Here is a 27792-nt window from a genome sequence, read left to right as displayed (position 1 = left end):
TTTTTATTATGCATTTGTCAACTGGGTTACATATGCATTCCAGCTGTAGTACAAACCAATCTCTAAAAGGAGGCACTATCACTGGTGGCCCTGAGGAACAACCTGATAAGTGCACACATCACAACACACATCATGTCATACATAGTTTGTGGGCGCATTACTCTGTTCTGCAGATGAAACTTATATCATGCGTGTAACGTGGCTTGCGCCACGGAGTGAGGAGACGGACACAAATGCTGAGATGAGCGAGATTTAATGAAGGGAATACCAAAATCAGGGTCAAACAGGAATGCACTGGTCAAAGCCGGAAGGGAGTCCGAACACGAAACACTGAGCGACATGACTAGAGACTAGAGACACGGGTAAAACGTAGAGTAGATGAAACAAACAGACAACAGGGCAACTGGGCAGCAAACGGGGAGTACTCACGAGACAGGACACAGAGACAAAGCGTATAGCACAAGGCATAGACAAACAGCATGAACAACTGAATAGACAAAACAACCGACAACCAGACAGGGGAAATACAGGGACTATATGAACACGGAACTAAACTAGGGACAGGTGCTAACAATGATGACGGGGCGGGACTAATGGGCAAGGAATAACAGAAAACACGAGGAACAGACATTGGAGTGACAGCGGGGAGTGGGGGGTGTAGCCCTACGTGACAATGCCGTAAGTCTTAAATCATAAATCAAGTCTTATGTAAGTCTTAAATTAAGTCTTAAATAATATGGTAAAATTTCAGTAGCTTACTGATAATATAGCTACAGTACATATACACTATTACACATATTACTCTTGCCTTTTAATGTCAAACATTACATATATATTAAATAAGCTGTACAAGCAAACATCTGCTTGTTTACTTGTACATCTCCAATAAAAATATAGTGTGTTTGGGCTGCAATGGAAAGAATATGGTTGTCAGTATTTTTGTGATGGACAACTTGATAGATCACCCTTCATTTTTAAAGCAATTTAAATTGCAGTGAATTGCAATTTAAAAATAAGTAAATGTGTGTCACGTTGAGGACCCCGGCCCCTCCCTTTTGGGCGTGTGTCAACGTCGTCCACGTGCTTTGTCTGCGTCAGTGGATAATCGTGGTTAGGGTTCCGTAGTGTGATTAATAAGTCTCACCTGTGAATCGTCTCGTGATCACGTGGGGCTAATGTGGTTTGTCTATTTAATGTGCGCTCGCGCAGTGTCCTGTGCTCGTCGTTGTCTACAGTCTGCACGTTGTGTGCTGTGTGTAACTGTTTATCATGCGCGGATTGCGCAATACCTGTTGTTTATTAAAGTGAACGTGTGTGAAGAACCGGACTCGTGTCTCGTCCGTCTCTCTGGCGCCAGTGTCACAGAACGACGAGCCAACCTGAGACACCCGAAGATGCCAGGGTACGCCACCCGGCCTAAGAAGGCGTTACGCACCAGCAAGAGGCATCACCGCTCTTCCTCCTCTCCCCCGCGCCGCATAACCCCGCCAACTCGCGAGCAGCTACTGTCGGACCCGGTATGCGCCCTCCAGCTGACCTCAGCCCAGAAGGTTGAGGAAAGAGACCCCGAGTTGGCGGAGCTCTTCCGCCAGGGCGCGGTCAGGATTTGGAGGGAGCGACACTCCCCTCCATCCCGCGCTCTCGCGCCGACGGAGAGACGTCCCGGTGAGATCTGCGTCGCTGACTCGACCCCGGAGGCGGAGTTTGGGGAGGGGGACTCCGAGGAGGAGGAGGAGCAGGACGAAGAGGAGGAGGCATACCCTCCTTCGCTGTACGATGCCTCCACCGTAAACTACGGTGGGGAAGAGGAGGAGGACTACCCCCCCCTCGCTGGACGACGCGTCCACCATTGACTACGGGGAAGAGGAGGCGGAGGAGTCAGAGAAAGAGGACTACCTCCCTCCGCCCGTAGGTCCCTCTTTCGTCATGGAGGAGGGGAAGGAGGACGACAACGAGGACTACCCGCCGTCAGAGCGCTCTGCACACCCCGCTGCTTACGGGGAGGAGGAGGAGGGGTATGAGGAGGACGATCGTCCTCTGTCCGTGCACTCGGGCGTTTCCGAGTGCACGGACAGCGACATGTACTCAGATGAAGAGGTCAGTCCGCCCCCCTCTGAGTGTTCGGTTGGGACGGTAAAGGGAGGGTGGAGTACACCCTCCAGTCGCTCCGGAGGAGAGAACATGGACTGCTCTCGGGGTGGCAGCCCGGAGCAGCCCATGAGTTGGAGCCGGGGCAGCGAGGCGGAAGATATGGAGGTGGAAGAGCCCACAGCCGACTCCGGAGAGCGGTCGCGAGGTGAGAAGGACGTCCCCTACGACCAGCTGGGGGGAGAGTTCGCCAGCCGCGCTGCGCCGGGCACGTCTCCTGGCGCGCAGCCTGGCACCTATGTCGTTTGTGTGTGTTCCCGTGTTTGTCAGTCTTCCCCTTTGTGTACCTAACCCGTTTTTCCCTCTTGTGCCACTTTGTGTAAACGTGCCTATGTGTGTGTTTGTGAATGTTCCGTTTAATGTGTCTCCCGTCTTTTCCCCCGTCTTCCCAGGAAAAGTGTTCTAGGCAGTCCGTGGCGGACGCTTCACCAAGGGCGGTCACCTCCCAGACGCAGGACTGAGCGCGTCTGATCCGCCCATCGTCGTGGGTTCGGGGCACTCGGTCCTGTTGGCACCCCGGGATGGGTAGTGCCCTTGGAGGGGGCGTCTGTCACGTTGAGGACCCCGGCCCCTCCCTTTTGGGCGTGTGTCAACGTCGTCCACGTGCTTTGTCTGCGTCAGTGGATAATCGTGGTTAGGGTTCCGTAGTGTGATTAATAAGTCTCATCTGTGAATCGTCTCGTGATCACGTGGGGCTAATGTGGTTTGTCTATTTAATGTGCGCTCGCGCAGTGTCCTGTGCTCGTCGTTGTCTACAGTCTGCACGTTGTGTGCTGTGTGTAACTGTTTATCATGCGCGGATTGCGCAATACCTGTTGTTTATTAAAGTGAACGTGTGTGAAGAACCGGACTCGTGTCTCGTCCGTCTCTCTGGCGCCAGTGTCACAATGTGTAAATACAATCTGTTATGAAATTGTGCAGGCAAGACAAATCTAAATGAAAAATAACTAGTACACATGCAAAAACAAAACTGTAGAATTATGCTCTGAAACTGCAGCAAAAAAGAAATGTGTAAAGACAAATGAAGGAAGTTAAATAAAACATGAGGAGAGACAAAATCCATAGTCCCTGTCTGCATATGTAAAAGTCAGCCTGACATTTCAACAAAACACTGCACCTTAAACCAGCATATAAGGTGTATTTGAGGAGGACCATGCAAAGGACACCTACTATCTAGGGTACATTAGGTTTTGCCCCCGAAACATGTGAGCAGCTAATTAGTCTGTCTGAACACTGAGCTTGTCCATCTATAACATTGAAAGTAATTGGATACTTGACACAGCCACAATTATTAGTAGTATTTTTATTAGTTTTTTACAAACCATTTCTGTCATAAAGCAGAACACACAAAATTGAAATCTGTACATTTTTTTCAGTGTTCTAACAAGAACAATAGAATTACAACAGTCTAATGTCTACCACACTGACATGTTTATGTTTTGGTTGGGTTTCATGTCAGGTCCAAGTTTTTAACAGGGACATGTGAATAGTACATTTAAAGGATGCAAACTCAAAACCATACACAGGATGTGAATGGAAATAAAATGAATTTCAGTTCACCCGACTAAGCTTGGTAAACTACTTTAATTTTGTGATTCTCCAGAGGATCTGAATTTGGTATGCCATGCTCAAAAATGCTCAAATTGACATATACCATATAAATGTGCCATGAAACTTCAGCCTAATCCACCTGGTTGCCTTGAATACTAACAAACCTATATCCTATACTGTACATCTGACTAGTGTTCATCTTAGCAACTTGCACAAAACTGGGAGATATATAGTTAACATTTTCTAAATTATTCTTAGTTTACATCAGTGCAACAGTGGTCCAATTTTTTTTTTTTTTTTGCCCTTGGAAAAGGTTATGAAATCATTAAATCAATAAAGATGCAAACCTATAGGAAAGCCGTGTTACTACACAGGCTGGCTGGTTCGAAGTCTTGCTGATTTTTTGTAGAACTTTAGCAAATGATGTCCAAGGACGGAAGCATTTCTATAAAAGTTTAGCCAGTATCTGCAGCTACAGTAAATAAAACATTTTACTCATATAATGAGACTAAACAATTTGTGATCACTGCATTTGTAAGTGAACATCCAATAACAGTCAAAAACGTATTTGATGTTGTTTTACACTGTATTAAATATATTAATATATTCAGCCTAAATCATATAGGTTTTATTTCATAGATCTTTTTATTCTGCATTTCGTATACATGTTTTAAAATTAACCTTTACTGTAGCATTTAAAAAAAAATGTGACCATCAGAGATATAAAGGCATACATGTACTTTTAGTATCCAGTATCCTGATTAACTCAGGATATGATCCTGATTAACTCCTCATATTAGGAGTTTTAGCAACACAAACATTCTCAGGGTCACTTTAAAGCATAGGAACAAAAAAACAAAAAACAACAACAACAAAAAAACCCTGATGAACAATAGGACATGAATCCATCATTTTTGAGATGCCATTGGTATGTCATTAATTAAAAGGGTACAAATCTGGTGTGGTATGTAACAGAGGTGTTCACAAGTTCACTTCTAGATCAAGAAATGCTCCCATTTTTGCTCAACATTTAATGAATGAATAATCAACAGAACTCCAACAAACATTTAACAGACTAAACAAAGACAGGCATGTTCAACAAACCATTGATTCAGTTCTAGTACAGAAACATTTTGACGAGGCAGACAAACACTATCATGTTCACTAGCAAGAGACAGTTTTAAAAAGTCAGGTTTTTTTTTTTTTTACAGACATAATCCTTATCGTGATTATATGCAGCATTAGTGAAGGACAGACCTCCTGGATAAACAAATAAACCAAAAGAAAATCAAAAGGCTGAAATCTAAAGAAATAAATATAAGCTCTGTGCATAGTTCCTTTCAAAGGTTGTCATCTATTCTTTCTTCTTTTTCTTAACTTACTATATTTGTAGTGTTACAAGAAGTGCAAAAAAATTACATCTCCTGGAGGTGAGTGCTCATAGATCACTGTTGCACTGAAATGCGTCATCACCCAATCCCTCTTAACAAAGGTTTTCTTAATAGTTGTCTTTAACTTTGTGTGTGTGTGTGTGTGTCTATCTCCAATTATTACAATAACCCGTGTGTGTTCCTTTCACTCAGTCCTGGGGTTGAGTCCACCTGTGTCCATTGAAAAGTTCTTGCAGCATCAGCATATCAGGCTGATACTGTTCAGCACAGAACCGGCCAGCGGTCTGTGGCTCATACTTCTCCAACCCAGACCACTGTGTTTCCTCTCTTGATGTCTGACACCTCACAGTGAAGGCTCCTCTGTATGCCATCCAGAACAAAGAGTGACTGGGCTGACGGTGTGACCAAGTACTGTCCAAACGGGTTGCTGGAGACCACCACCCTGTTGGTGTCACCCCAGGGCCAGTGGCTGGCTGAAAGGGGCTCTTTGAGATTCCTGAGATACTCGGCTCTCCCCACGGATAGGTCAGAGAAGAGCAGGTCAGAACCCTGAGCCGAGGAGGCAACTGCCACATACTGGTTAGACTCTGTGAAAGACGGCTGGAAAACCAAGTCAGATATAGGAGCTGAGATGTTCAGTTCGTGGTTTAACTGAAGTTCACCCTGGAATGAGATGGTCTGAACTGTAAGTTTTTTGCTTCGACTATCTGGCGTTACAACATAACGACCGTCAGGTGACACAAAGGGACTCCCAGTGACACCGTGGTTGGTTCCAATGACGGCATCGGTAACAGTGTCAATGAGGAGCTGTGGGATGGAATGGTTCTTCCCTTGGCACTGGATGAAGTAGTAGCCGCTCAAGTGAGTATAGGCCATTCTTGCTGGCACGCAGCTATAATCCTTCAAACTGATGGTCTTGACACGGTGGAAGGTCTCCAGGTCAATTTTATGCACCGCGGGCTCTGCTTTCAAGAAAACGAACCCAAACCTGAGGTGACAATGGTAAAAAAAAAGGTTAATAGTAAATCTTTACACATATTAAGTACTTAATTTATAATAATAATTTTCCCATTTGTCCTTCTAGGAATTACTATGTTGATGAGATTATTGAGGTTATGCCCAGGTGACCTAGAGTCTCGTACCTAATGTGGGTGATAATGAGGTTGGTGGGTGGGATATAGAAGTCCTCCACTCTTTGGAGTTGCATGGGAATGGTGTGATGCAGTTCCTCCACACTTGCCTGCACAATGACCTGAAACAGTGCAATACTACAGTAAGTAAAGTGTAACGCCAACATTTCAAACACTGCCATCCAGAACCCACTGAATGATGCAATAAAAAGCAGCACACAGATGTAAACTGGATGCAACAGCTGGACATAGATGCAAAATTCATGTTATGGAGCTTAAAGGAGATTCATGCACACACAGAACTAGGGAACGCTTTTGACATTTATCTCATCGCCATGTTAATGGAGCGTGTTTGGTGTCTCTGGTGTGGTTCCACTTTGCTGCTGTCATGACAAATGGTTTATTATGGTCTGTTCTTGGACACTTTCAAAAGCATGTGTATTATTAAATGTGCCCAGAGCTCACCAAAAATATCAGACTTCTTCAGAGTCAAAAAAGAAAACCGTCATGTTGTAGCAAACAAACAAAGGCAAGGAAAGATTAGAGATCAGAAATGAAAATGACATAAACTGGAATTCAAGAGGACGTGACTGAAAGCATCTAAAACGAATCTCAATTTAGCATCAAAGTATGCGTAGCTGGTTGTTAATTCGAGTTCTTTGATAATAAAAAGAAAACGTGCCTGTATTTGTCACAAGGACACTTGATCACTTGATTAAGAACTTTGGACAACATTGTTATCCATCGTTATAATGTGTACTGGAGATACTGGTGCCAAATTACTTTTTATTGCTTGTTTGATGTTTTTTCAATTTCATTTTGTTATGTTTCTGTCACAGTACAGCTCCTGACTCCTCCCTTCGGGCGTGTGTATGTGTAGTCTACATCTGGTTATGTCTGTATTTCCTTTGTCGTCCAATGTGATTGTATTCATCTGTCTCACCTGTGGCTCATCTTGTCAACACTTGGGTCCCATTTATTTCAAGGTATTTAGTGTGTCAATGTAATGTTTTGTGCTCGTCTTTGTTGTTGAGTCTCGTGCTGTCTATGCATTCAGTGTTTGGCTAAAGCACTAACTGTGCAGCGCTAAACTAAATAAAGATACTTTTGTGTGTATACTTGTTTCGGGATCCTGCCTTTCCTTCACCATTACAGTTTCCCAAAATATTTTGAGTACAGCTTTTTTTACACCTCAGGAACATTTTAAAGAGTAGAAAAATACTATATTACATGATGCAGAAAAGCCGGTCCATATGTTTTCCATCCCCAGATTGGATTACAGTCTGTTTATATAAGTAAATACATTTACAAGCTCCAGAAAGCTACATATGACTTTGACTTTTTAAATTAGTTTAGGAATTGAGATATTACTTCTGCAATGCTTTACAATATCAAAGGCTTCTTATTAGTGTTATTTTCAATGCTTTAAAGATGACTGCAAAGACAGTGCTTTCAAAGACATGCCTAGCACAGTGCTACTCAGCAATTCAACAATATATGAAGCATTTCATACATTTTTACATTTTGAGGGCAGGAAAAAAAATATTTGTTTTCTTTCTCATTTGCATTTTGATCCTTAGTCACACACCCAACCAATATTAAGAACTCAATACTGTGTGACCATAATACTACAAGATCTACACTGTAGGATCCTGTTTATTTAAAACTCACATTTCATTATTTTACACTGCAGATGTCAATAATTCAGACTCTATAAGGCATAAGGTCTTTATAAGGTATTCAGTTGATTACGGCTGCAAACCAGACAGGTGTGTTTCCTTCTGTCAAAGCCAGACTCTCTCTGTTAGCTGTGGGAACAGGACCATCCTAATAAAATGCTCTTCTGTCTTACCACTGCCTGTTTGCTCGTTTGTTTAATGTAATGAATTTATGATCTAAGTTAGATGTTTGACTAAGGATATTAAGTCATTTATAATGAAAAGAGGCCTGGTCTGATATTGTGCCGCTCAAGTGGAGTATTGCTCCTAGCTTCCACAAATTGCAAATGCCCAGGTCAATTACCGTGCTTCAAACGATCATGATATTATCACGCCATTTATTTGTGCCGAGGATCCATATGCCCCAAAGCCCATTACGCGGCTTCCCTGTAAAATCTGCTCCTTAGCATCTGAGTGATTCATGCCCTTTGTGGTAATTATTCATTACTATTGTGGCATGATGTGTGTGGGCAGCCTGAGCAAGCAGAGACAAGAGGAGATTTTCCACACGTTGAGTGATATGATACGAATATTAATTAAACAAGGAGCAAAGAGGGACAAAAAGACCTTTCACTGCCTTTCTCTCTGCGTAAAGCTCTTGGTTCAATGAGGAGAAAGTGTGAACGACGTTACGATGCCACCATGAAAAGGAAACCAGATGAGAACTGAAACAGGTTCCCTTGATAATAAGGTGGGTTTATATCACTGTGTGGGGACAGGGGGCTTTGCAGTGTTTTAATGGAATTCTTCCCATGTGAAAAAGAATAATATGTGCTGTGTCTTATGGTGCTCCCCTTTCTATTCTGAACTTCTCACAATCCAGGAAGTCATAAACAGCACGACGGCAGTCCCAAACGTAAGACAACAAAGAGCTGCCCTGCACCTAAATCCCATACAACATGTGTGGCATCCACACCTGGAACATATTCATTAAATATCTGTTGAAATCAAAGGACTCGGTTGCACTGTAACCCCAGGGGGTGCAGGAGTTGGTGGGCAAATAACACACTGTACATTGCAGTGCAATATATGGGGAAACACATACATACATTAAAGAAAACATCACTATAAATCACTGAATGCTTTTAGCAAAGGTTGTGTAGCTTAAATCTAGCATTAAAACAACAGCACTGGACTTTGTGATTGCATGTGCACGACATGTCTGTGATCTGTTTAAGCCTCCCTTCTCGTCTCTTCAGTCACCTGCAAAGTGGGATTGGTCTTCTGAATGTCTCCCCAGCTCAGCACCCACACCTGGTCATGGGATTTGTCATAGTAGAGCCGGACTGGCACTGGGTCTGTTTCCACAGCCTGTGAGGAAGAAAAAAACACACAAACAGGCAGAACACTGAGTCGGGTGTGTAAATTTGATCATATCCTTGTTTGTCACACATGAGACAATTGTGGTTTCCTGTAGCATGTATAAACCTTCTCATACTGCTATGAAGTCAGAAAATCCCTCTTAATTGTTCCTGAGGGTCAGCATTGCACTCTAAGAAGCAAAGCACTATGCAGGAGTCATTTTGCAGGCTTAGAACAGTGGCCACTACTAGCTTATCAAGCGGACCACTGCTGTCAAGTAGATCACTGCTGTCTACCCCTCGGCCATGAGGAATTGGCATCATGCAGAATATATTTAAAAACTGACTAAAATTTCAATACTGCCCTAACCATATTTATTAATTTTATCATAAAAGAGTAACGATTCCAAGACACATTATGAATACATTTCAAATGGATTTTCAAAAGCACATAGGCACAAAAGGCTGAGCTGTTTAACAGCTCTTTTAATGATTATCAGTTTTCTGTCTCTATTCTGAACACTGCTTTGTCAAAATATGTTGTGAGCCAAATACTTCATTTTCGTATTCTGAGTACGTATCAGAGTTTACATGTGTTCTGTGCTCCTGTGAGGAGCCCCGTGTTGGTTTAATGGGTGGGGCACTACCTATCAGCGATGTGCCAGTCATACCAAGGAAAGAGAGAAAATGAAGCTCATGGCAATGACCTTTAGGCTAGCATTCAAACTCGTGTGCACATCAAATCAGTGAGACTGACTGACATGACTCACTCAAAAAAAATAAAAAGATAGGTATTCAAAGGTAAATAGTTAAATTCACAGACAAAAATAGTGATTAAGTCATTGCTTTGTTCGAAACAAATCATGTGCAACATCGTGTGCATTATGTACATATTTATATATAAATATATGATTTCCTCATATATCACATTTGACTGTTAATATGAAGGATAATTATGTACAAAATACACGTGCTTAAAAACTACACACTACTGAATGGTCCACACATGCTGGAAAAATGCTGGATTTCCTGATGCCTTATTGGTCATTAGGTTCAAGCTCGTTCATTACGAGAAATACAAATAAAACTGCACAACCTGCCACATGAAGAAACCGCGTAGCTCTTCTGAGACAAAATGAAAAAAAAATTCGAGATTTCATTTCGATCTTCCCATTTTGGACCTCCTGTGAGCTTGAGGGAGTCTGTGATCATCAGTTTATCCCACAGAAAAAAAGACAGTAAGGAAAAAAAAAGGTAGCAAGAGAGAAGAAGTCCCTGTTGTGGAAAACGAGGGAACAGACAGAGAGGACTGGAGAGGTAGCAGCAGGCACTGAGGTGACGGAACTAATCTTAGTGGTGATGTGTGTTCTGTCACAGTACTCGTGTTATACAGGACGCCATGCAGTGTTAAACATTACACATTCATATGCTGTATATTTTGTCTTTACATGCTCCCTGTGTTGGAAGAGCAAACATCTACATTAGCGATTGTGTGCTTGTGATTCTGTGGTGCATGATATTGTACAAGTTACACTGCATGTCTTAGCCTGGTGGATGTTTGCAATCGCTGTGCTCTGTAACTCAAATGCATGCTGCTAATTTGATCTGTTTTATGTATGTATTTATATGTATATTTTTGTATGTATATTGTTGTTGCTATAAGCCAACCAGTCTCTCATCATGTCATATTCATTGTGATCACTGCAGAGAGCACCTCTATAGAAATGTACATTTACTTCTAAATATAACACTATTTAAGAAAAGCAGTAACACAACCCTGCTCTGCAGTAAAATTACCAGTATATTGAGAATATTTATGATATTTTGTAATGTATTCTGCCGGTTGAGACATAGTGTTTATTGTCTATAATCAATGTAATTGCTTTTCAACAAATTTTTACTTCATTCATTACATCTCAAAACCAAAGTTCAATCACTACCACAAGTCTCTATCACCAACTCATGTTTTACTAATATATCAAACCAGTAAAGAGTAGAAGCCATAAACATTTAATGCATTCAAAATGATCATTTTCAGGAAAAGGGGGTGGTATTGATTTATAGGCTTGTAACTCTGAACAGTCTGTCTTGTTACCCCACATTATGGAAAGAAGAACTCATCAGAGGGGATGGCAGCAGGTTGAATAATTTGTCAGATAATTTAGAGACATGATTGCTATCTCAATGTTATTGGCTAGCTGGCGATGTGACTGTCCAGCCTAAAATACTCTAAATTCTCAGGCAAAGGCTGTTCATGAACCTGCAACCCTAGCATACACACACACACACACACAGATGCACCCCCCCCCCCCCCCCCCCCATCACAGCGGTGTGTCTGACCTGCTACTATCAGCTGTGTTTCTGCTCTGTGTTCTTCTCCTAAACTGGTCTCCTCCTGTTTTCACTCCTGCCCTCTTTCACTTCCATTCTTCACACGCTTCCTTTGCTGCTCAGAATTGCAATTATTTAACTCCCTCACAGCGTTGCCCTCTGTCAGAACTAAACTGGGTATTTTGTCTTAAAACCCCAATTTGACAACAGCAAAAGATCAATGAGTGCATTAAAATGTATAAGCAAGCCTCAACTTCATTAAGATCCTTGCAATCCAACAGACAGTAGAAAGGTAATCAGAGGCACAGAAATAAACACTGGTACCACATTGAGATCTCTGTTAAACCACAGAGTTAGGATTAGGGTTAGGGGCTAACTGAGAGGTGTCAGCCTACCTGGATCACTTTCTGAGCCTGGGTATCAATGAGTAGCAGCCGTTTCTGTAGAGGCTGGGAGATGTAGATGTACTTGTCCCGCACGTTCACTGCTGAACCCCACACACAGTGCTGGGAGGGAACCCCCTCACTTTTAGGACACATTTCCTCCTACAAAACCAGAGAAAAATTGTGCCTTTTTTCTTTTGTTCTTTTTTTTTTGGTTTACAAACAAAAGAAGACAGGATAGTTTGAGGATATGATCTTTCAAAACAGTGGTGAGGACTGTGCTGAAAGAGCGTTGTGAGAGTACTTGGCTCTGTTCTTCTACCAAGATCTCCTCTGTGATCTACACTGTCTCTTTATATATACAATATATTTATATATATATATATATATATATATATATATATATATATATATATATATATATATATATATATATATAATACAATGTTATAATATATAATAATAATATATATAATAATATGCGACTGCAACGTTCGTCCTTGCTCAGCGTGTCGAGCACCTACGTAGGTGGCCATAATCCTTTCACTGCGCTTGATGTGTCGCCGAATCTCACAGTCAGTGGGCTGTAGTATCGTGACACCTTCATCTGAGAAAATGTAGAACATATTTCCCACACTCAGACCTGGAATGAAAAAAAAAAAACACACTCAAATCAACTCATATCAATGGCATTTTAGCCAAAATTCACCTAATAGTGCTTGCACATGCAACAAAGGAGATATTCAGGACCTTTCAGATAGTGAAACATTATCAAACTATGAAAAATAGTCTGCTTGTAGATAGCGAAGCTTAAACTGACACCAACAGAAAAAGATGCAGTTGCAGGTCTGTCACCTGACGGCAAACAACAGCTGTTAATTAGCAGGAGCACACTAGCGGAGTAATGCTTTCTCTGACAGCAAAGCTGCCATGCTGTCAGGAGATTCAAGGTGTAAAAGATACGTTCTCAGATAAGTCTTCAGATAGGCTGTGCATGTTAGTGGTGGTGTTGATGCTGACAACTACAGTGTATATATACACTCACCGGCCACTTTATTAGGTACTGGGCTAGTATTGGGTCGGATCCCCTTTTGCCTTCAGAACTGCCTTAATCCGTCGGGGCATAGATTCAACAAGGTACTGGAAACATTTCTCAGAGTCTGGTCCATATTGACACGATAGCATCACGCAGTTGCTGCAGATTTGTAAGCTGCACATCCATGATGCGAATATTCCGTCCCACCGCATCCCAAAGGTGCTCTATTGGACTGAGATCTGGTGACTGTGGAGGCCATACGAGTACAATGAACTCATTGTCGTGTTCAAGACTCCAGTCTGAGATGATTCGCACTTTATGACATGGCATGTTATCCTGATGGAAATACACTGTGGTCATAAAGGGATGGACATGGTCAGCAACAACACTCAGGTAGGCTGTGGTGTTGATACGATGCTCAGTTGGCACTAATGGGCCCAAAGTGTGCCAGGAAAATATCCCCCACACCATAGCACCACCACCAGTTTGAACTATTGATACAAGGAAGGACTGATCCATGCTTTCATGTTGTTGATGCCAAATTCTGACCCTACAATCCGAATGTTGCAGCAGAAACTGAGACTCATCAGACCAGCCAATATTTTCCATTTTCCAATTTTGGTGAGCCAAACCATCTCTATTGTAGGCTCAGTTTCATGTTCTTAGCAGACAGGAGTGGCACCCTTGTTCTTAGCAGACAGGAGTGTGGTCTTCTGCTGCTGTAGCCCATCCGCTTCAAGGACCGACATGTTGTGCATTCAGAGATGCTCTTCTGCATGCCTCAGAAGTACTGACTGGTTATTTGAGCTACTACTGCCGTTCTATCCGCTCGAATCAGTCTGGCCATTCTCCTCTGACCTCTGGCATCAACACTGCATTTGTGCCCACAGAACTGCCGCTCACTAGATATTTTGTCTTTTTCATACCATTCTCTGTAAACCCTAGAGATGGTTGTGCGTGAAAATCCCAATAGATCAGCAGTTTCTGAACTGCAGCAGATTGTCTTGGCCATGTCTACATGCCTAAATGCATTGAGTTGCTGCCATGTGTGCCATGTGATTGGCTGATTCGACATTTGCGTTAATGATCAGTTGGAGAGGTGTACCTAATAAAGTGGCTGGTGAGTGTATATAATATTATATATATATATATATATATATATATATATATATATATATATATATATATATATATATATATATATATATTGTAATCATATTACCTTCTTCCCGCCACAGAATGTTTGCCACTGCAAACGCCGAGTTCCAGGAAGTGTAAAGAAGAAAAGAGAATATATGAACACCATATATGAAGTGAAGAAGTCTTAGCCCTCATATCTTAACCTTCATGTAATTCTGTCTCCCCATCCCTTGTCCTTCTCTGATCACAAGGACAGTTAAAAGACTAAGGATTTACACAATATTCACATTTGAAGACATAGCAATATATATTAAGAATTGGCCCTGTTTATGCCCTTTGCAACATGAACTTCTTACTACATCATCCATCCATCTGAATGAATGAACAGACAATTTAAACAATGCTGTAGACATTTGTACTTCAGTGGTAGCATTACTCAAGTCATAAGACATCACTGAAAAAAATCAGAATACATTTTCAGGACCAAAATCTCACAGAAATGTATAAAACACATAAATATGATTAGAAAGCTTATGGAAAGCTTACGGGAATATGTAAATTGAACTCTCATTGGCCAGTGCAGTCTATAAATAACCCAGTGTTTTATGTGGTCAGTGACTGTCAGATGAGATATATACATACAGGGAGAAGAAGAGAATTCTGTTTCTGGTTTCGGTAAACTACTTTTTTCCAATTAGCTGACCGAATGCAGAGTGGTCCCATAAACTCCTACTTGTCATCTGTCTTGCGATGCTGCCTTTGCCAGGAAGACATTAAGCGTTTATCCCAGAAACATTTGGCATGTATCCAGAATCTTTTAGTGCTCAAATGAATTAAACAACAAGCTTTTATGTGAATGTCATTAGCTGAGCAAATCAAAGGAGGCCTTGAAACATGTACTATGCACATAAGACTAAACCTGTGCTTATAGTGACCAAAGTAAGATTGGTCTCATGGACAAGAATGTAACCACAGTAGTGAGTTAGAGGACCAGAATATAACTTTAGTAGTGAGTTAGTGGTACAAAAGTGAATAAATAAATCTATGGGAACAGGATTTATTTCTTGTTGTATTTCATGTTTACATCTCACACATTGATCCTAAATATTCTGTATCTGTCAATCTGTAGCCAATAAGCAACTGATACACTATATTGCCAAACGTATTCGCTCACCCATCCAAATTATAGGAATCAGGTGTTCCAATCACTTCCATGGCCACAGGTGTATAAAATTAAGCACCTAGGCATGCAGACTGTTTTAAAAACATTTGTGAAAGAATGGGTCACTCTCAGGAGCTCAGTGAATTCCAGTGTGGAACTGTGATAGCATGCTGTGCAACAAATCCAGTCGTGAAATTTCCTCGTTTGTAAATATTCCACAGTCAACTGTATTATAAGAAAATCCGCGGGGTCAGCGGATGCTGAAGAGCATAGTGCAACGAGCTAACCAACTTTTCCACAGAGTCAATCACTACAGACATCCAAACTTCATGTGGCCTTCAGATTAGCTCAAGAACAGTGCACAGAGAGCTTCATGGAATGGGTTTCAATGGTCAAGCAGCTGCATCCAAGCCATACATCACCAAGTGCAATGCAAAGTGTCAGATGCAGTGGTGTAAAGCACACCACCACTGGACTCTAGAGCAGTGGAGGTGTTTTGTCTGGAGCAATGAATCGTGCTTCTCCATCTTGCAATCAGATGGACAAGTCTGGGTTTGGCGGCTGCCAGGAGAATGGTACTTGTCAGACTACATTGTGCAAAGTTGGGTGGAGGGGGGATTATGGTGTGGGGTTGTTTTTCAGGAGCTGGGCTTGGCCCTTTAGTTCCAGTGAACATAGGACCCATGAATGCTTCAGCATACCAAGACATTTTGGACAATTCCATGCTCCCAACTTTGTGAGAACAGTTTGGAGCTGGCCCCTTCCTCTTCACACAAGGTCTGTAAAGATGGCATGGATGGCAGAGTTTGGTGTGGATGAACTTGACTAGCTTGCACAGAGTCCCGACCTCAACCTGATAGAACACCTTTGGGATGAATTAGGATGAATGAGTGGCAGGCTTTCTTGTCCAACATCAGTATTTAACCTCACAAATACATTTTTGGAATAATGGTCAAAAATCCCCATAAACACACTCCTAAACCCTGTGGAGAGTCTTCTCAGAAGAGTTGAAGCTGTTCTAGCTGCAAAGGGTGGACCAACTTCATATTTAACTCTATGGCTTAGAGTTACTTAAGCTCATATGTCAGTCAAGGAAGGTGAGAGAATACATTTGGCAATATAATGTACATTTAGATGGTTCTGAATTCAGACAAAAATATGAAAAAAATATGGTTATGAAACTGAATACAAAATTCAACAGTTCACTCCTCAAACAGACACACCGATATGCATATGCATATGAGAGAGAGAGAGAGAGTCCTACATTTTTTGTATATATGAGTACTAGGTTTAGTATATAAAATTTAGCAGAGGATTAAAACATGAATCCCTCGTGAAGCAGTATAACAGTGCAGGAATGCTTAACTTGTATAGATGTCAGAGCTGTAACAGTCTCAGGGCCAAGAGAACTGGCCCAGGGCTTGTAGGATCCCAACTCTTTAATACGTATATGTAGCTTCATAATGGCCTCTTTATTAGCATCACTACTCACGAGTCTTCCGTGCAGAATCTTCAATGAACAGGGACGAGATGTCTTCATCCACTCCGACTTCGTTTTTGGCAATGCATGTATACGCTCCTGTATCTTCGTAGCGCACGCTGTTGATATGCAGTTCGCTACCATTAGCTGAGGAGAAGAAGCAAAGGCAAGATACTTAGCCACATCACGCCGATCTATCTCACTCCAATGGGCTCTGAACTGCACACGCGCAGAAGTGATACACCCTTTCTAGAGGGCAACATCCTCCAGGACTCACCACAATGTGTTCCAGTGCATGGAGGAAGAAGGTACAAAAAAATCTATATTTTGTGAGGTGTGTTAAACAATGTAAACAAGCCTGCTCTCTGTGAGAGGTGCATCTCCTGCTGAGGAAGATTATTCTCCCTTTACCACAGATATCTCCTATTCTCTTTACATTATACAGCTTTTCTTTTATTTTGGGCTGCATGTGTTGATAAAAAAAATAACTCAGAATGGAACAGGCTAGAATATCCATTCCAAAGTACAAAATGCACTTTTGTGATATAGAAAGTTTTAACAAAGTGAAAATCAGAATGTAAAGCAAACTGTCATCAAATCCTTATGTTTGCTGAACTGAAACTTTTGCTGACTGAAAAGTCAGATGCACTCGTGGCATCAACTTTAACCATGAAAATTTTCACAGGTGACAGAATGATGAAAAAAAAACAAAAAAAAAAAAAACACAAAACGATGTTGATGGTGAGAAGAATTCCAGGGGTCTGACCCTCAGGCAGAGCGGTGCCACGTGTGATGTGGAATATGTGTTGTGTGATGGCCCTTTGTGTTGTATGGGTGTACCCTCAGAGCTGTCGCTCCCTGCCACAGCTGCCTTGATCACGACACGGCGATGTTTAAAACACATCCCAACCGAAGAATGTCTGAGTCTCATAATGCTTTCATGTGTCAAAGAACATGCGCACGTCCACCGAGCTCTCTTATTCTCTCTCTCCCTTTCTCTCACCCACTCTCCCTCTCTTTCTCTCTGTCTCTCCCTCTCTCTTTCACTTTCCACTACTTCCATGCCGCTCTCTCTTTCCTTTCACCTCAGCCTCCTCATGGCACACCATTTCCCCCCTTTTATTCTTTGAAGTGTGGACTTGATCTCGATCCATCTTCCTGGGAGACAGTAGTGAGCTAAAAGCACCTTCACTTGTAGCAAAAATGCTCTTCTCTAGTGCAGCATGCAGCTTCCAATCTGGAATATTATCTGTATTCCCCTTCAGTACACATCCTATTATGCTTTGTAATGATAACTCGTTTATAATTATTACAGATCTTAAATATGATGAATTGTTCGCGAAATACATCCACAAGGAGAAACAACACAGGTGTTATGATAACAACCCTTGTGTCTTCATGTGGAAATTAATTTAGAAAAAACTTAGAAGTCCCACTTTGGAAACTAGACAGAGGAAGCAGAGCAGTTACAGGAACTAGGAGTTTTCAGTGTCAAATTCCAAGTTGTTGACCATGCATAGTGATTTAGTATCTATACTCTAAAGGTCAAACTATAAAGGTCAAATCACAGTTACCAACTTTAGGTTAAACATTCATTTATATTAAATTTATATCCTCAAATTGTCCTAGATTAGTACCACAAATGAGAGTTTCATTAACTCACAATGCATGAAGTGCTAGCATTAATCTCTGTCTAAGTAGCCATTTCGGAATGGCGTAAATTCAACACACATGGGGAGGATGAATAAATAAAGAGACATATACCTCTCCATGTTTGTGCCCTGTGGAGATACTTGAAAATGGCCGTTTATCCCATTCACCCAGTCAGTAGACCTGAATTGAAAGCACTTCGTTTTCATACTGAACTATAAGAAACCCGAACACTCTCAGGCATCTGACGTCGATAACTGCCTATTACAGCGAGTAATGACCCACACACAGCCAATAAAATGCCTTCTAATGAGGGGGGTGCTCCATAAACGATGCTCTACTGCGATCCTGCTGAAATTGAAACTGCTTTTAAAAAGAAGGGGGCCACATGGCTGACCACAGTGCATCGGGTGTGTCGTGAATGGCTGTTTATGTTATCATTACCCATACCAACAGTCTCCCACAGAGCCAAGTGTTTGAACAACAATGGAAAGTGTAATCTCAGAAATCTTGAGAAGGCTGTGTGGGTTTTGGGTGCTTTAAGTGTGCCTGTACGCTTCATTAAACGATCCAGGCAATCAGAGAGGCGTGGGATGTAAACAAGCAGCTCTTCCCGCGAAGAAAATGTTTCATTCCCTGGCCAATGTGCATCGGCAATTAAAAAGACTGCTGGGGGGGGCCAAGGAGGTCAAAACTCCCCAAAAAGCCAAACAGTAAGGAAGGTACGGTATCAGAAGGAGCCAGTACTGCATGCCTGCATTCTGTAGCTAGCAAGGCACTGACTCAATCTGCAGAATGCATGGAAATCTTCCACTTACTTGAAGCACTGATCAATGGCTTCACTCCTGCAATTTGATCTGGATAAGAAAGAGGCATTGACTGCCCTAAGTCTTTAAAGTTTATGGTTGCAACTAGATGCAGTACAGTCTAGCCTTTGCTCACTGAGCAGCTAACAGTGAAGACTAATGAGGATATGTATTATTGTATCCCTCAAGACGCTAGCTGCTTCCTGCGCACGCTGGAAGTAATTCCACGTAATTGGAACACAGCCAGTAGTTTTCAGGTTAGAGGACTTACCAATGAGGGAGAGCTGCTTGGAGCTGTGAGGCTGGAGATCGAGGCCGTTCTTCAGCCAGGTGAGTTTGGGGTCAGGAATGCCAACCGCATGGCAGTGGAGACTGGCAGCTACGCCGGGTTCTTGGGCCTGAGTCTCTGGATAGACCAGGATTACTGGAGGGACTGAGAAAGACAGCCACAGTGAGGAAGAATTCCTCACGTTCATCATAATTCTGGAGTTTTTGTTATTTGTCAGTGTTGTGTGGTGACTGCCACAGGAGGGAGAGAGAGAAACAAAGATGTGTTGCTTTCAAACAACAAAAAACTTGGCTCGTGCTCAAGGCTTCTAACGCAGCTGTATCAGTTTTCAATTAGCCTGGTCCCCCTCTGACGAAACATAACAATCACGCTTATTGTCTCTGTTAATTGAAAATGTTTTCCTGCACCTTTTTCCCCATGCATATATCACACGCCAATTAATCAAAGCACTAAAACGGGATTGCTATCTCTAATTTGATACAGTATTGTGTTTTCTGGGAGCCTTTGGTAAGAAAGGAGGGCTGTTCATCAAACAATTTTGATAAAAAGGCCCATGCAAATACCTGTTAAGAGAATAGTTTATTATGCACTAGAAGCTTTAGAGTAAATATATCTTTGCTCTTGCTTTTGAATGCAGAAAAACAAATGACATGACAATAAATCAAAAGAAAAGGACCAGTGCAGTTCCATGACATGTTTAGCTTTGTGGTATACTGTGATATACATATGTAGATTGTACTAAAGTTCTGCAGTCCGAGTGTGGAGTGACTGCCCTACCTACTCCAAAGCAAAATAGAAAACAAAAACAAGTTAGATGTGAGAGATGTGATATTACTAACCATTCACCTGCAGCACGTGGGTTTGGGACAGCTCCTCGTACCCATATGCATGACAGCTATAGTTCCCTGTGTGGATAGTTGTAACCTTGGTAATGTAGAGTGAGCCGTCATCACCGAAGTCCTAATTGAGGAAAAGGAAAGAGGAAAGGGAGGGGCCAAAACAGCAGGGAGTCATGGGATAGATTCATAGCCTAGTCATAGCCTATGAATCAACAGCGTCCCGTGAGTGAGCGGGTGCAGGGGTTTGTGCCACCCTGTCATGCTTCTTTGGGCTGATAAATGGCAAGGGTTAAAAATATAACCAACATTAGCGTGATTAATGGAGGCAGTTGTTGTTTTTCGGGGATGTTACATCTCACCTGGGGTTTCAGTGCGGCTAAGAGGAGATTAAGGTATTAAACAGTTCTGCAGTTGGATGAGTGCAGATGATAAGTGATTTGGAACAACAAAAAGACCCATTTGGTAGCATCATCCTCTCACATGTGCGGGTTCACGAGCTCAAGCTCTGTGGTTAGATGAGGTGACACTGGAGAAGGACTATGCACAAACCGTAGAGTAACAGTTTGTGGGTCTCTACGTCAGGACAGAAAAATCCCACTGACATTTTATGATACATGTTGACTGATTACTTGATTGGTTATACCTACTATATTACTGTAGCTATGTAGAAGGCAGTCATACATTTTACACATTTTACAGTCAATTGCAAATTGTGATCCAACACTCCTGGCACCACATCGCACAAGTGCACAATGAGGTTAACTGGCCATACCAGGATCCTGTTCTCTGTATGCACTCCGCCTCTAAGGTCCGCTGTGTACACCCGTGTACCTTCTGTTAGCCTTTACTGTCTACTTTTTAGATGTAACCTGGCTTTGACTAAAGCATGGGTTTAAATCACTTATGAATATGAATGAACCACCTAATAAAATACTCAACATTTTCATACATAAAATGTATAATGGATAACTGCAGAGAGCAAAAGTTACCACAGAACTGTTTGCACAGAACTGACCTAAAAAGCACTGCTAGCCAGTTGCTACAGCTATAGAGCGGCAGCTTAATGCTTACATGTGCCATTCTGTTATATTCTGGTAAACCAAACCAAGAAATTTATTTTGTCTGTTACAGTTGTTGCTGCAATAACTGTAATAACTGTTTAATTTAGATAAGAATATGTATGTTTTCATATGAGATGAAAATTGGACCATATTTCCAGTTTTAGGACCATATTATTTCTTTATGCAGTACTCTAGGTCAAATGAAACCTCATTAGGAACGGGAGCTGAGATTGTTGTGAACGGTTTTATATGAAATATATATATTGCTACACTTTGAAGTAAATAAAGTGTTGGCATAATATATTTGTACTTTTAAAATAATGCATGTGTCAAAGAAATATTTTCACATACAAGAATTAATTGACAAATGTTCACAAGGCAATTTTAAAGTCATTAAAACACCAGTCATGTATTCATTTAAATTCAAGATCCTGAACGGGAAACACATTCAGAGCAAGAATTTCTGTCTGTGGTGTAACTGCATGTCTGACGTGGCCTTTACTTTAATGCAAAGGATCAGCTAAGAGGCCATCGCACAGCACCAGCTGCGCACAGGACGGCACTCTATGTAAACTGCCAAATTTCACAATGAAATAACATAGTGCCATTTTGTTACACAGAGTAAAGAGCTCTCATTCAACCCACAGGAAACCACCATAAAGGAAGCCAGAAAGTGCCTGTGGTGTGGGACATTCAATCACATTCATCCCCATCTTAATGTGTGGCGAGGACATTGATTCTGAATCCCGTGCACTGTTCTTACAATTCAGACAAAATGTTAGGTAAATATAAATCAGTCAACCAGAACAAAGGTACTAAAATTAATTGCTAGGGAGATCTGTTTTGCGTGACAGCACAAATGATGCATAAAACATTTTGTTATGGGCAAAATTACTTAGGCTTGCACTTGTGCTACCACAGCAGTATTGATTACAATGTAGGCTACGATTATGCAGTTAGCGTATTGGTGCACAATACAATCTGGTTAAATCAGCGACAGCATTGTTTCTGTTGTATAAGGTGATGTACTACTTTACTGATCTGTTAAAAAGTAGAACAATATGTAATTATTAATATATAAGCTCTCCAATGTGACTCTCTTTACAGCTGCCACCTTGGCCTTGCCTGAAATGTTAAGGCTAATTTGTAGTCCAATAGACAAGAATCTAAGAATTTGAAAGGTTCAACAGTCAGTAGAGTGTTAAATAATAATATGTTAAAATATCCATCACCAACATCCTTCTCAGTACTGTTTTCCCATCAGCAAGCTACAATGCCATGCTGACCTTCATCAACAGGTAGCTATATAACTAAGTTAGTTAGCTTTGTATTTTAGTGCATTGCTCATAGTTTTTTAATCTCCTTGTGTTTCTATGCAAATTTTAGCAAAAAATAAAATGTCACTAACAATAGCTATGAGCTGTAGTTCTGTAAATGTAAATTTGTAATCATGTAAAAAGCCAATGTAAAAACCCACAAACTTGACCTGTCTGCTATTGTCACTGTAGCAACACATAACAAGGACTTAATTAACAACTTAATTAGAAAATTCTAATCAGCCAGTGGACAAACACAGGCCATTGATGTCAGACATGCAGGTAAACTGAACAAAGCACTTCATTATACCAGCAGCCATTCCTAATAACAAAATACTGCTTTTTCAAATCTTTCTTTTTTCCCCTCTCAAATGTGTTTGTGGTCTTTGAAATCAGCATGGCTTCTGAACTGGCTCCTGAGACCAAAATCATTATTATTTGCAACAATAATGAATATGCCAGTTATAATGCAAAGTTGGCATTAGCGTTAACTGAACAAAAAATGAAAGCCTCTTGTAAAATATGATGGATGCTTTTATTAGCATTTAGAATTTTCTTTTTTATTTCTACCATTGATTAATTGATAAAAATCAGTGGAACTGGACTCCAACTGAGCCCCATACTCTGAACTAATTATTAGCTAGTTCAGCTGCTGTCCAATTAAATTATGTTGGAGCACATATTTCTGAAAATACATTCTTGCTAAGCTGATACTTTTTGTGTTGATTTTGAATATCACCAACTGGCCCTTTCATTTAGATCTCACACAAAAAAGGCTTCTTTTGACTGGATAAGGGAACATGGCCTTGTGACAAAACACCTCACCAACGGTCTCTTCACATCCACGTTAAATGCCAGAGGCATAAACTATTCATCTATCATCTGATATTCCTGGTAAGTCAAATAATTACTATATGTACGGGTCTGACAAAGCACTGTTAAGAATGAACTAGATATGGAGACTCACATTAATATCTTCCAAGTCCAAGAAGTTGAGGACAATGTCATTCCTCTTCCAGATGATTGGCGGCCTCAGTGTCCCCTGTATAGTGCAGGACAGCACTGTGCTTAGGCCCACAGTTACAGTGGCAATGCTTACCCTCTCGTCCTCAGGGAGACTGAGCTGAACAACCTCTGAAAAAGGAAAAATCAAAAAAGGCGTTAGGCGATTTTTAAGTTCTTGAACCTCAAAAAAGCTCAAGTCACCCTCATTTTGGGCCCTTTCACCTAACCAGTATAAAGAATTGGTAAGAGGATGCCATAAATCCTACATGTGTGATTGACCCTGGGTCAGTGATGGTCTGGATCGTTACTGCAGAAACACCTTCGATTGCTTCATATATAGTGATTTCCAAGATGGGGTCATCTCAGCTTAAGTACCAGAGGTACCTTTACCAGAGATAAATGTTTGAAGCGCTATAAATCTTGCCATAAATTATTTAAATAGTCTGTTCCATATCATTTTGGTTCAATTAGGTTTGATTACGTGGTTGTACTGATTGCTAGTAATATTAACTAATGATATATAATTTACTTTGTTTTACATTGACATTTATTTATCTTCAACACATTTAAAGACGGGAGTGTTTTTGTTTATTACTCCACTTCCTTGTACGAGTAATAGAAAGAAAGGCTGTGGAAGCTTATTGCATGGGGCAATGTGCAGAACCAAAATGAAAAATATACCTCTTATTGAGCCAAGACTGAAATAATTTAAAAAAGCAATAAAATGCAACTACAGTTAATAGAAGAAAACACAAGAAAAAACAATGTATCTGAAGAATATGAAAAGGCAGAGCATGTGGGATCACTTTCTGTCTTCAAATAAAAAGGCTTTATTTAAGTTATATACACCATGAGCAGATTACATGACAGCAGTGTATTTCATAGTCACAGGTCAAGCAGATGAGATTTTTGAGGAATCTGTGGAATATCATTTGGAGAAGAAACATCCAATAACAGGCTAGTAATTAAAGGAGAGCAACAGAGCTGAAGCAGTGCAGGTTTCTCACCACAGATCACAGGCATTTGCACACAGGCTCTCAAATCTCTGCAGTGGATGTGGAAAATTTAAGAGACGGACCTGTGTGACCACACTGGTAAATACAAAATAAATATAAAAACAATCCACTTATCCACACAGCACAACACTTTCTTGGGTGCATGTTTAAGGGAACAGTCAGCAGGTGTCAAAGGAGAGATCCTTAGGTGTGCACATACAGAGATTCCCAGAGGCAGAAGGAAAGACCATTGGTTGACTCCACAAAGTTCAAATGAGTTACATGCAGGGTTTTTTTTAATGAAAAACAATACATTTCTGGAGCAGTATAAATAATACCAACCATATTTGCCTCTGCTAGCCCACAAGAGCACAAGAAGTCGTATACCGAGAATGCAACTTTGATCATTTTGCTCATTCTCACATTTTGGACATTTAAGGAACATATTCTATGGCAGGGGTGCCCACAAGTTTTCAGCTTGCGAGCTACTTATAAGATGACCAAGTCAGAAAGATCTACCGGGGGTTTGGGGGTTGTGAGGTGGCGAACGTAATTTGTGTGAGCGGGGGGGGGGATTGTTGCGCGGATTGCAGATTGGCTACCATGAATGTCAATCAAAATACAACCGTCAGTGCAGATGGGCGATTCATCTACTACTTTTTAATGTGCGATCGACCGGTCGATTGCAATCGACGTAATGAGCACCCCTGTTCTATGGCAATATATTTCTGAGCTGTGCAAGTAGCGCCAAGTATAACATTACTCTCGCTGAACAAGAAATGGAAGTGGCATCATCTTCCTTCATGGAAGGACAATTATTTCATTGCACATGACACACTTGAGTAGATATTGGTATGTTTTTACAGTTTGTTTTTTACATAAACGTGAAAGTAGCATTTTAATAACAGGAAAACATGTTCAGCCACGATCAAAGTCACCACTGCTTCAACTGCCTTGGGCCAGCAAACACTGATGTAATTCAATAAATGAGGCTTTCCAGTTCTTACAGAGTACAGAGCACCTTGTGAGCTGATTACTGCAATTTTGTGAGCAATTTAGTATGTATGCCGTGCATTTTAAAAAATCCTCCAGTGAAAACACCAGATGCATCCCAGCTTCCACCATTACGTTTGCCTGCTGGTTCCAGGTACATCTAATTCCTTCAAATAAAGAACTGTAATTGAGGTGACAGGCAGGGGCGCACGGAGCAGGCCAGCGACGACCCCAGTGCATTGATTCGTCACTGTGAGGGGGAGAGCCAGCGTACTACACCTGATCTTCCTGTCAAATTAGAGTCGTGTTTGCCATCGCTGCAAGTATACCATGGTGAAATTATGTGTCTGGCCGGCGCTAGTCAACTCAGACCATTTCAGCACAGTTGGAAGTGGTACACAGTGACTAACCAGAGAATTTCATTTCACATGAGCTATTGAACTGTCTCAAAGGCTTCAAATATGCTTGTACCTATATTTAAATGGATTTCACGTCAGTCTTTGACAAAGCAGCCACTCTCCCGTACTGTGATGCCATACCAACACCAAAATACCAAAAATAAAATGCAGCTTATATGATTCAGTGCCTGCTTTACTGTTAATTCCCAAGCCCAGCGACTCGAAGCATGATTCCACATTGCCACATTTGCTTTGCCTACCAATTCGTCGCACATCCAGCATGAAGAAAGGCCATATTTGAGATCGTTTACAGCCCCTGACGAAATGGTGATGGCCTCCTCTCTGGAGCAGCTAGACAAATTATCCATCTGCCAACCACAGTGGCTCTCCCCACTGGAGAAGGTTGACATGACATTATTTCTGTAATTACTCCTACGTTCTCTTCTCATCCAAATTTAGCCAGTCTGAAGAAGAAATAGATTTTTTAGGGATTTGCAAATCATTGATCCATTTTAGTTAATCACTGCTGATGAAAGAGGGCTTACAGAAAAGTGTTGATATCTAACCAAAAACACCCAAAACAAACAAAACAAAACAAAAATGCTAAGCAATCAAATGCAGAGTATTGAGCATTTTTCTTTGAGACAGGACAAAATTGTGTATAGCCTAGTGTGTAGTATATAGTATATAGTGAGTAGTGTATAGTATGAGGTACATAGTGTGTAGTTTATAGTGTATAGCGTGTTATTTAAAGTGTATAGCGTGTAGTGTACAGTGTGTAGTGTATAGTATGTATAGCATGTAGTGTACATTGTGTAGTTTATAGTGTATAGCAGGTATCACCAAATGGCGGACCGCGGTCCGGATCCGGACCCGAACGCCGTCCTGTCCGGACCCAATCACATTCCTGATTAACTGGATACGGACCCAAATGCCAAAAAAAATTTAACGGGAGACTATATTTTAAACCGGAGAATTTATTTTCAGACGAGTGTTACGTTCACCACCCATTTGAGTGTTACGTCCCCCCCCCCCCCTCCCCCCTCCCGGCTCAACAACTTTCGTTCGCCACCGCGGACCCGGACCTAAGGTCTGAGCTATCTGCCAAAAATGGACCGCGGAAAGATTTAATTGATTACCCCTGGTGTATAGCATATAGGTTATAGTGAATAGCACAGGAGTGGCCAACCTGCGGCTCACGAGCCGCATGCGGCTCTTTGCCTGGTTTCATGCGGCTCCCCAGCCGGTCTGCGCGCTCACCTGTAGGCTACTAACGATCTGTGCCGTGGCCCGGTTACCTCATCAACTCTGAGGGTGACACACTGCTACATCTTCGTGGTGTGCGGTTTGTTTACAAGCCTAACAAGCCACTAATACTTTTAAAACCGGCGTAGTGGAAAACACGCATTTGACTGTCTTCACACGCTCACACGAGTTAGTAATTCGCCAACTACTGGCGATCGATCGATCGATCGCGATATAATACTTAGTTTTTGTCCATTAGCCACTAATACTTTTAAAACCGGCGTAGTGGAAAACACGCATTTGACTGTCTTCACACGCTCACACGAGTTAGTAATTCGCCAACTACTGGCGATCGATCGATCGATCGCGATATAATACTTAGTTTTTGTCCATTAGCCCCCCCCCCCCTTCAACAATTTACCTG

The 27792-nt window shown here is 41.5% G+C and overlaps 1 protein-coding gene across 2 annotated transcripts in view; it reads right to left on the bottom strand.

Annotated features, from left to right (window-relative positions):
- Window positions 1-3463: 3463 nt before the first annotated feature.
- The window catches only part of fstl4 (follistatin-like 4), a 136423-nt gene continuing 112094 nt past the window's right edge, over window positions 3464-27792 (bottom strand). Inside the window, exons 7-16 of one of the 2 annotated variants that reach the window (XM_076980472.1) lie at window positions 23700-23866; window positions 20356-20476; window positions 19499-19660; window positions 16784-16918; window positions 14212-14238; window positions 12478-12596; window positions 11966-12115; window positions 9142-9249; window positions 6233-6342; window positions 3464-6078 (exon numbers count right to left, since the gene is read on the bottom strand). In XM_076980472.1, the coding sequence (XP_076836587.1) occupies window positions 5382-6078; window positions 6233-6342; window positions 9142-9249; window positions 11966-12115; window positions 12478-12596; window positions 14212-14238; window positions 16784-16918; window positions 19499-19660; window positions 20356-20476; window positions 23700-23866 (1796 nt within the window). In that variant the 3' untranslated portion in view covers window positions 3464-5381. The remainder of the gene's footprint in view (window positions 6079-6232; window positions 6343-9141; window positions 9250-11965; window positions 12116-12477; window positions 12597-14211; window positions 14239-16783; window positions 16919-19498; window positions 19661-20355; window positions 20477-23699; window positions 23867-27792) is intronic. The other variant, XM_076980473.1, reaches the window with a different exon arrangement.

Source organism: Brachyhypopomus gauderio, chromosome 18 (genome assembly GCF_052324685.1).
Source record: "Brachyhypopomus gauderio isolate BG-103 chromosome 18, BGAUD_0.2, whole genome shotgun sequence".
NCBI classification, from domain to species: Eukaryota; Metazoa; Chordata; class Actinopteri; order Gymnotiformes; family Hypopomidae; genus Brachyhypopomus; species Brachyhypopomus gauderio.
This window is presented reverse-complemented; position numbering and strand designations above follow the sequence as displayed.